An 11184-nucleotide genomic window follows, 5' to 3' on the forward strand; every position below is an offset into this window, starting at 1 on the left:
AACGTTGTATGAAGGAGGATGGGAGTGAGGCTGTGAGATGTTGAACGAAGGAGGATGGGAGTGAGGCTGTGAAACGTGGAATGAAGGAGGATGGGAGTGAGGCTGTGAGACGTGGAACGAAGGAGGATGGGAGTGAGGCTGTGAGACGTGGAACGAAGGAGGATGGGAGTGAGGCTGTGAGATGTGGAACGAAGGAGGATGGGAGTGAGGCTGTGAGACGTGGAAGGAAGGAGGATGGGAGTGAGGCTGTGAGAAGTGGAACGAAGGGGGATGGGAGTGAGGCTGTGAGACGTGGAACGAAGGAGGATGGGAGTGAGGCTCTGAGACGTGGAACAAAGGAGGATGGGAGTGAGGCTGTGAGAAGTGGAATAAAGGAGGATGGGAGTGAGGCTGTGAGACGTGGAATGAAGGAGGATGGGAGTGAGGCTGTGAGACGTCGAATGAAGGAGGATGGGAGTGAGGGTGAGCCTTCATGGAATGAAGCAGGATGGGAGTGATGCTGTAAGACGTTGAATGAAGGAGGATGGGAGTAAGGCTGAGCAATGGAATGAAGGAGGATGGGAGTAAGGCAGTGAGACGTTGAATGAAGGAGGATGGGAATGAGGCTGTGAGACATGGAATGAAGGAGGATGGGATGGAGGAAGCCCCTCATAATGGGCTCACTGGTGGAGTAGACTCGGGAACTTAGGGCCAAGACTTTGCCAACAGAGTGTCTGAGATACATAAGAAGCTGTAAGGGGGTGTTACTCTCCAGCATCCACCAAATGTAGACCAGTTTTTTGGGTGGTCTTGTTATTTCATGGCGGTCACTAGGACATGGTGGTCACTAGGACAATGCATGTCCTCTACATACTTCAGAAGCTTCTTTGTATAAAACAATAGCAGTCTTTTCCAACGAGGGTGCCTACTGGGTTCTTCAGGGGTGCCATCTGGGTTCTTCAGGTGTGCCTTCTGGGTTCTTCAGGGGTGCCTTCTGGGTTCTTCAGGTGTGCTTTCTGGGTTCTTAAGGGGTGCCTTGGAAAAATGCCTAAAATTTGCCCCAATTTCCCCAAAAATTGTAAACATGACAGCCAGTGGACCAAGCCTACTATTTTTGTTACACAAGCCACAAGTTTGAATTGTGTGGCATTACAACTTTGGGCACTGCGGGGGTCAGACGCTGGCATCCTAACCAACGATGATGTGATTGGTTGATAAGGAGGACATCAGTTGCCTGAATCCTCTCCATCAGCACTGGGGTCGCTGAGTGCGGGAGAAGAGGAACGTTGGAATACATGTCGGGATCGGTGTGCAACGGCTTGGAGAGAAAGGACCACTTCTAAGGTTGGGTGTCCTTGTGTGGATGTTGCCGCTTTATGTAGAACTGTTTAATTTACTTTACATTTTAGAATGAGGCGCCTCGAGATTGTATGGAAGGTTAAAGGGTGTTGGCTGAAAAGAAGGTGGAGTTACATGGCTCTAGAGAATGAAAACTGCAATTCCTTTTTTCACATGGTGGTGCTCTCTTCTGTACTGAATGGTCTACACAGACAGGAAGTGATGTCAGCTATAAATAGGAAGTTCTGGGTCAGAGGTGAGTGTGGAGGAAGTAGAGGGGAGACATTGCTGGAACTGGCAGCAGAGGAGGTAATAAGATCTTATTTTATATTTACACCCAGTAACCCCCCCATCATGTCCGTCCTCCATCATCATGGCCATCCTCTTCCTTCATCGTCATGTCCATCCTCTTCCTCTGTAGTCACGTCCGTCCTCTTCCTCCATCATCATGTCTGTCCTCTACATCGTCATGCCTGTCCTCTTCCTCCATCATGATGCCCGTCCTCTTCCTCCATCGTCGTGTCCATGCCTTTCCTCCATAGTCTTGTTTTTCCTCTTCCTCCATCGTCGTGTTTTTCTTCTTCCTCTGTCGTCGTGTCTTTCATCTTCCTCCGTAGTGGCATCTGTCCTCTTCCTCCGACGTCGCGTCCTTCCTCTTCTTCCATTGTCTAATCCATCCTCTTCCTCCATCGTCGCATCTGTCCTCTTTTTCCGTCACAACATCCGTCCTCTTTTTCCGTCGTTGCGTCCGTACTCTTTTTCCGCTGTCGCGTCCGTCCTCTTTTTCCGTCGTTGCGTCCGTCCATCCTCTTTTTCCGTCGTTGCGTCCGTCCTTGCGTCCGTCTTCTCCTTCCATAGTCGTGTCCGTCCTCTCCCTCCATAGTCGCGTCTCTCCCTCCGTAATCACGTCCGTCCTCTTCCTCCGTCGTCGCGTCCGTCTTCTTTTTCCGTCCTCGTGTCTTTCCTCTTCCTCCGTCGTCGCGTCCGTCCTCTTCCTCCGTCGTCGCGTCTTTCCTCTTCTTCCGTCGTCGCGTCCGTCCTCTTCCTCCGTCGCCGCGTCTTTCCTCTTCCTCCGGCGTTGCGTCCTTCCTCTTCCTCTGTAGTTGCGTCTTTCCTCTCCCTCCGTAAATAAAACCCAGCGCTGATCAAATAACACCAAAAGAAAGCTCTATTTGCATGAAAAAAAAATGATTAAAATTTTATTTGGGTACAGCGTTGCATGAACGAACAATTGCCAGTTGCTTAGTGATGAGTAGCAAAAAATTGGGAGGAGGTGAAGTGGATATTAATTGAAAGTATATATAGTAATGTCCAACTAGAGGCACTCCGACTGTAATCCTTCCCCATGGTAATACAATCACGGCTTAATTGGACATGGGGATCCATGACAGTCATGCACCTAGCAATCAGTAATAGTAAACCAATAACAATGGATAACTGATGTGGGCTGTATAGTCCGGAGCCCTAGAGTTCAAATAATTCTCAAAATATTACCCGTCCTACAGAGAGGAGAGTCCTGTATAGATCACATGACCACCTCGATGAAGATGGACGAGGAAAACTTGACTCAGAGGATATTGGACCTCACCCTGGAGATCATCTACCTGCTGACCGGAGAGGTGAGGAGGATTCTGGGAGGTCACATGACGTCACTCTTATCTCTATTAATAAAACACAGACCTGACTGGAGAGGTGAGGAGGATTCTGGGAAATCATATGACATCACTCTCATCTCTATTAATAAAACGCAGACCTGACCGGAGAGGTGGGGAGGATTCTGGGAGGTCACATGACATCACTCCTATCTCTATTAATAAAACACGGACCTGACCAGAGAGGTGAGGAGGATTCTGGGAGGTCACATGACATCACACTTATCTCTATTAATAAAACGGACCTGACCGGAGAGGTGAGGAGGATTCTGGGAGGTCATATGATATCACTCTCATCTCTATTAATAAAACAGACCTGACCAGAGAGGTGAGGAGGATTCTGGGAGGTCACATGACATCACTCTTATCTCTATTAATAAAACACAGACCTGACCGGAGAGGTGAGGAGGATTCTGGGAGGTCTTTAGTGAATATTTTCTCCATCTACTTAGGATTGTAAAATTGTGAAGAAACTATCTGATGACCCATTAACACCCAAGACCTGTCATCATTGGGTATTACCCATCACAGTGCCTCCACCTCAGTGCCTGACAAAAGAAAAGAAGATTCTAGAAGTCACCCAGAAGATGATGGAGTTGCTGACAGGAGAGGTGAGCGGTGCCGGGAATTCTGGGACATTCTCCAGTAACAGACAAGGGATGTGTCTGGATGGTGACTGTATCATTGTGTGTGTCAGGTTCCTATAAGGTGTCAGGATGTCACTGTCTATTTCTCCATGGAGGAGTGGGAGTATTTAGAAGGACACAAGGACCTCTACAAGGACATCATGATGGACAATCAGCCGCCCCTCACATCACCAGGTAAGAGGAGACTTTATTGTAAAGGAGAGAGCAGTACGGAGGGTCCACCTAGATCCCCCATCATCTGATAAACACATAGAAACAATGGATTCAGTCAGTGTGTGTGTTTCCTACAGATGGATCCAGTAATGGAAACCTACCAGAGAGATGTCCCTGTTCTCTACATTCCCGGGATTCCACACAGGAAGATCACACCATCCCTCACCATCATCAGGTAGGTGGAACTGAGCAACTGGAATTTGAATGAAATTCTAATCTGTGTGAGATTGTATTCCTGGGTTACTGACTTTCACAATTTAAACATGTTTCATATTATTTTGTGATTTTAGGGTGATCAACCAATTGACATGAAAATTGAAGTTAAAGAAGAACAGATAAGAGGTAATCTGCAGAGGTGGTTGGAACTATAATTTAAAAAAAGGGAAAATGTTGCTAAATTATTGGCATATGTAATGTAGTAATAACCAATAAAAGCAGAAAGAGTTGCCATTTTCATTTCACTGTAGTATAAGGTATGTTGTTTGACCAAATCAACCAAAAATAAGCGGACCTTTACATCTTCATCATCTCATGTTCAGACTATATTATGAATGGTGGACCAGGAAATTTGACAAGCTGGTTTAATTTTTTCTTATCTAATGTAAGCTGAAGGGGTCACATTTTCTTTAGCTGTTCTAGAGCACTTAGGATAACCTACAGAAAAAAAACTAGTCATGCAGTCTACATATTGTTATTTGGTTGGTTCATTTTTCGTCCTTTTTTATCATAAAGTCATTAGTTTATAAAATTCTGCACAATCTGTGTGGTCTTCATGCAGCATGAGGAGGAGATACTGGACACCATATGAAAGGTCCATCTCCATTCCTCAATATAATGTCATGTTCCCAACAAATGAGGAGGAGATACTGGACACCATATGAAAGGTCCATCTCCATTCCTCAATATAACGTCATGTTCCCAACAAATGAGGAGATACTGGACATCATATGAAAGGTCCATCTCCATTCCTCAATATAACGTCATGTTCCCAACAAATGAGGAGATACTGTACACCATATGAAAGCTCCATCTCCATTCCTCAATATAACGTCATGTTCCCAACAAATGAGGAGGAGATACTGGACACCATATGAAAGGTCCATCTCCATTCCACAATATAACGTCATGTCCCCAACAAATGAGGAGGAGATACTGGACACCATATGAAAGGTCCATCTCCATTCCTCCATATACCGTCATGTTCCCAACAAATGAGGAGATACTGGACACCATATGGAAGGTCCATCTCCATTCCTCAATATACCGTCATGTTCCCAACAAATGAGGAGATACTGGACACCATATGAAAGGTCCATTTCCATCCCTCAATATAACGTCATGTTCCCAACAAATGAGGAGGAGATACTGGACACCATATGGAAGGTCCATCTCCATTCCTCAATATAACGTCATGTTCCCAACAAATGAGGAGGAGATACTGGACACCATATGAAAGGTCCATCTCCATTCCTCAGTATAACGTCATGTTCCCAACAAATGAGGAGATACTGGACACCATATGAAAGGTCCATCTCCATTCCTCAATATAACATCATGTTCCCAACAAATGAGGAGGAGATTCTGGATACCTGGTTGTTCTCAGTTTCATGTCAGAGCTTGTGAAACTCTTCAATAATAAGCCTGCATAAATGATTTCTGACTGAACAGTAAATATTAACACGCTTTTAATGATGATAAAATATTTCTTTCCGACAGAAGAACATATTGACCAGAATACTTCAGACAAATATTTGATGTTCTCTCCAGATTGTAAAGAAGATGACGTCATAATGCAACATTCTACAGAACTATACCATGTCACTGAAGGTGTACATGCAGAACTTCACCATGGAAACAGATCAGCACATCTCTCTGATTCTCATGCTTCTCCCAATAAGCCACATTCTGTTTCCAGAAAGGTTCATCCTAGAATTATGGATAGATCCTCTGATCTGCCCCAACCCCATGGGATTACTTCCAGTAATTCAGATACTGAAACACTTAGAGAAGATAAAACGTTAACATCCTCTGAGGCTAATAAATTCCTAATATCAAAGTCATCGCTTGCTGTACATCAAAGGACAAACAAACACGAAGTTCCATTTCCATGTTCAGAGTGCGGGAAAAGTTTCACATCGAAACCGTACCTCCTTAGACACCAGAGAAGCCACAAGGGTGAACGTCCTTTTTCCTGTCCTGTGTGTGGGAAAGGTTTCACCCAGAAAGGAGACCTTCTTAGACACCAGAGAACTCACACAGGCGAGCGCCCTTATTCGTGTTCAATTTGCAGCAAATCTTTCAGCCGCAAAGCGTACCTTCTTACCCACCAGAGAGGGCACACAGGCGAGCGTCCTTTTCAGTGTTCACAGTGCGAAAAATCTTTTGCTGAGAAAGCAGCATTCGTCATACACCAGAGGATTCACACGGGGGAACGTCCTTATTCATGCTCGGAGTGCGGGAAATGTTTCACGCAAAAAAAGTTACTCACTATGCACCAGAGAAGTCACACGGGTGAGCGTCCTTTTTCTTGCACAGAGTGCGTGAAATGTTTCGCTTACAGAGGAGACCTTCTTAGACACCAGAAGAGTCATACGGGGGAGCGTCTTTTTTCATGTGCAACTTGTGGCCTGTCTTTCATTCGCAAAGGGCACCTTCTCACTCACCAGAGAACACACACGGGTGAGCGGCCGTATCCATGTTCGTACTGTGAGAAATCCTTCGCGTATAAAACAGCGTTTGATGCTCATCAAAGAGTTCACACGGGCGAGCGTCCTTTTTCATGTTTGGAGTGCGGGAAAAGTTTCACCCGGAAAGATAAGCTCCTTACGCATCAGAGAAGCCACACGGGTGAACGCCCTTTTTCATGTTCAGAGTGTGGGAAGCGTTTCACTCAGAAAGAAAACCTGTTAACGCACCAGAGAAGTCACAGGGGCGAGCGTCCGTTTTCATGTTCGGAGTGCGGGAAATCTTTTACTCAGAAAATTTCCCTTGTCGTACACCTGAAGAAAACACACAGCAGAGTGTCCTCAGTATGAGGAGAATGTTTTCACGCTGAAAGAATAGCTTCTAACATACCAGAGAGGTTGTGCGGGAAAAGCATCCTTTTTTCCTTTTCAGAATGTGAGACGGGCTTCAGACTTCAGGCAAAGCATCAGAAAGGAGGAAACCCAGTCTTCGATCATGTCCATGGGTTCCAGACTTCAGGCAAAGCATCAGAAAGGAGGAAACCCAGTCTTCGATCATGTCCATGGGTTCCAGACTTCAGGCAAAGCATCAGAAAGGAGGAAACCCAGTCTTCGATCATGTCCATGGGTTCCAGACTTCAGGCAAAGCATCAGAAAGGAGGAAAACCCATCTTTGGACATGTCCATGGGTTCCAGACTTCAGGCAGAGCGTCAGAAAGGAGGAAACCCAGTCTTTGGTAACGTCCATGGGTTCCAGACTTCAGGCAGTCATTGCCAGTAAAGGATTCTCAACAAAATATTACAAATGACAATTTTATTGATGATTATATTTACATTCGAGCCCCTGAAAATGGAGGGACTGTGTATAAAAATGGTTGCAGTTCCTAAAATTTGTACTAGATATTTAGGTCCAACCCCTTGAAGAAAGGGTTAAAAGTCTGCACTTCACATTCATTTGGATTGTTTCGTTTTAATTTATTCTGGTGGCATACAGAGCCAAAAGGATTAAAATTGTGCCGGTGTCCAAATATTTATGGACCTCCCTGTAGAAGGACACCGTTGAAGCTTGATGGTGGTCAGAGGGGCCATTTTACTAGTTAAAGAGGTGGAGAGTTTATTCTGTTTTTTAGCATCAAAGTATATTTTAGGGACACCTCGGTGGAGGTTTGATATGTTTCACCTTCAAAGTCCTTGATTCTATTGTTTTTTAATAACATAATAAAAAAAAATTCTAGAGTTTGATGTTTTAATAATGAAGTGTTCCATATGATGTCAATACTTCCCATAGTGACATGTACATTAGAACACGTTGATGCTTGTTAGAAGCATTTAGAGCAAGGTTTCTTACCCAGGGTGCCATGGGTTCCTTCAGAGGTTGCTAGGGGTTCCTTGAGCAATTTCAGCCTCTCAAATAAGTTCCCACTGACACCATTGATCTTTTTAGCTATAGGTAAGGAGGTCATTCTTCTCAATGACCACAAATGTAAGGAGCATTCTTCTTCAAACTGGGTTCCATGGAACCCTAGGTTTCCTTCAGAGGTTTCTTGAGTTATGAGCAATTTCAGCTTCTCAGATAAGTTCCCACTGACACCATTCATCATTTCATCTATCAGTGAGTAGGTCCTTCTTCTCAATGACTACAAGTGTAAGGAGCATTCTTCCTCAAGCAGGATTCCACGGAACCCTACGTTTCCTTCAGAGGTTCCTTGAGTTATGAGAAATTTCTGGCTCTCGCATAAGTTCCCACTGACACCATTGATCTTTTTAGCTATTGGTAAGGTGGTGATTCTTCTCAATGACCACAAGTGTAAGGAGCATTCTTCCTCAAACAGGGTTCCACGGAACCGGAACCCTAGGTTTCCTTCGAAATTTCTGCCTCTCAGATAAGTTCCCACTGACACCATTGATCTTTTTAGCTATCTCTAAATCTTGAGATTCTTCTCAATGACCACAAGTGTAAGGAGCATTCATCCTCAAACAGGGTTCCATGGAATCCTAGGTTTCCTTCAGAGGTTCCTTGAGTTATGAGAAATTTCTGCCTCTTGGATAAGTTGCCACTGACACCATTGATCTTTTTAGCTATCTCTAAATCTTGAGCTTCTTTTCAGTGACCACAAGTGTAAGTATCACGTACCTGGTGTTAGAGGCCAATGGAGAGAGGGCTTCCCTTGCAGCTACGTTCCAGACCCCCCTGGATATGGAACAGCAGGAGTCGGGCCCAAAGTAGTACAGGTTGCCTGTAGGAGTGCTGGTCAGAGGTACACCCAAGAGCACGGCAGATGCACTGAAATGGAGTCTGCAGACAGGTGGCACCTGTGAGAGGTATTCAAGCCTTCAGGGAAACAGAGGACCACAGGATAGTCAGTTCAAAGCCAAGGTCAAGTGCCAGGTGGAGATTAGAGCAGACGTAGTCAATGGTCAAACACAGAAGAGTGGGGGAGAATATCCGTTAGCCAAGCCAGGGTCAGGTCAGGAGTCAGGCAGAGAAGACAGGTCCAAGAGCAAGCCGAATCGGTAACAGAAAATCACAACAGCAAGAGAACATGGACAAAGGTACTGGGGAGCCAGAGATCAACCAACAATTTGAGGGAGTGATGGGCCTCCTTAAAAAGGCCATCTGGCGCCAAACTGAGCAAATGCGTGTGCAACTATGCACCAGTGCTCATGCGTGTTCCGGCTCACGTCCGTGCGCCAGTGCATATAGATGTTTGCCAACGTGCACTTCTGCAGCCATGCAAGGTACTGGCAGGAGTGGCAGTTTTCCTAGTACCTCTGCTGTGGACGGAGCCCTGACAGTAAGAAGCATTCTTCCTCAAACAGGGTTCCATGGAACCCTAGGTTTCCTTCGGAGGTTCCTTGAGTTATGAGAAATTTCTGCCTTTCGGATAAGTTGCCACTGACACCATTGGTTTTTTTAGCTATCTCTAAATCTTGAGATTCTTCTTGATGACCACAAGTGTATGGAGCATTCTTCCTCAAACAGGGTTCCATGGAACTGGAACCCTAGGTTTCCTTCGGAGGTTCCTTAAGTTATGAGAAATTTCTGCCTCTCGGATAAGTTGCCACTGACACCATTGGTCTTTTTAGCTATCTCTAAATCTTGAGATTCTTCTCAATGACCACAAGTGTAAGGAGCATTCTTCCTCAAACAGGGTTCCATGGAACCCTATGTTGACTTCAGAGGTTCCTTGAGTTATGAGAAATTTCTGCCTCTCTGTTAAGTTGCCACTGACACCATTGATCTTTTTAGCTATCTCTAAATCTTGAGATTCTTCTCAATGACCACAAGTGTAAGTATCATTCTTCCTCAACTAGGGTTCCTTCAGAGTTTGCCTGGGGGTCCTTGCATTATGAGAAATTTCTGCCTTTCCAATACATTCCCACTGACACCACTGATCTTTTTAGCTATGTGTAAGGAGGTCAATGACCACAACTGTAAGGAACATTCTTCCCACTGACCATCACACTAATGTATCTTTTGGTAGATATTTATTTTATTACAGGTTCTTATATATCGCCATCAATTTATGCAGCACTTTACATATATATTGGAAATCCTTAATGCTCAAGAGGAGTACAATCTAAGATCCCTAACTCACATGCCTACATACACACTAGGGCCAATTAACCTACCAACATGCCTTTGGAGTGTAGGAGGAATCCAGGGTACCCAGAGGAAACCCTCACAGCCACGGGGAGAACATGCAAACTCCAGGAAGGTGGTGCTGCAGGTGGGATTTGAACCAATGACCCTAGGGCTGCCAGGCGGAAGTGTTAACCATTTAGCCACTGTGCTGCCCATAGATATAGTTCTTTTTAGCAGGGGTTCCCTGAGACCAGAAAGTTATTTCAAGGGTTCCTCTGTGTTGAAAAAGGTTGAGAAACACTGATCTCCGGAAGGATTCGAATGATCTAATTTCTTTGAAGCCCTGCTGCCATCCAAGTATTTAAAGATCAGCAATCTACCATTGTTCTTGATAGTTTTTCTTCTAATTTTGAAGTAGAAAGAATGAGAGTGTGGGCATTCTGAAGAGAAGTCAAAGTTAAACTTCACTCTTTACCACTTGCTCACCTGGTGCTGGATTGTCCTCATTTAAGATAGTTGCCCACCCAGCGGACCGACATTGTCCTGCTGTGATCTAATTCTCCACAGTCAATGCTCAGGGGCCGTGTCCCCCTCCATCTTTTTCCGTGACGTCATCAGGATTTTTCAGGCTTAGGTAGCCTCCTCCCGATGACATGCCACCAGGTCCACACTCTGCTCCTTTGAGAGTTGATAGCTCCTGGGATGTGTAATGTGGGCTTTTTACCACTGACACCATTGTCACTTGGGCTCTAAACCACTTACACCAGCGTAATCTGGTGTTTTAACCATTGATTTGGGCTCTTCACCACTGACACCATTGTAACGTGGACTATAAAGCATTGACACTAGTGTAATGCAGACTCTTTACCACTGACACCATTGTAACATGGACTACACAGCATTGACATTAGTGTAACGCAGTCTCTATGCCTCTGACACCACGTAAGCTCTTCACCACTGAAACCAGTTTAATTTGGGTTCTACACCACTACTACTAGTGTAACGCAGGTCTTACACCACCAACATTACCTCTGTCAGCAGTATATTGCGAATTCTACCCCTCTTGGCACCAGTGTCACGCAGCT

General features: G+C 45.1%; 1 protein-coding gene across 1 annotated transcript; it reads left to right on the forward strand.

Moving 5' to 3' along the window:
- Positions 1-1572: 1572 nt before the first annotated feature.
- On the forward strand, positions 1573-7749 carry LOC149453270 (uncharacterized). The gene is made up of 7 exons (XM_089688402.1): positions 1573-1626; positions 2823-2936; positions 3422-3580; positions 3667-3790; positions 3907-4004; positions 4120-4171; positions 5546-7749. The coding sequence occupies exons 2-7, from the start codon at positions 2847-2849 to the stop codon at positions 6862-6864; spliced, it is 1842 nt and encodes a 613-aa protein (XP_089544528.1). The 5' UTR covers positions 1573-1626; positions 2823-2846; the 3' UTR covers positions 6865-7749.
- Positions 7750-11184: the final 3435 nt, after the last annotated feature.

Source organism: Staurois parvus, unplaced genomic scaffold (assembly GCF_062004578.1).
Source record: "Staurois parvus isolate SC_StPar_1 unplaced genomic scaffold, SC_StPar_1.0 ptg000449l, whole genome shotgun sequence".
Classification (NCBI taxonomy): domain Eukaryota; kingdom Metazoa; phylum Chordata; class Amphibia; order Anura; family Ranidae; genus Staurois; species Staurois parvus.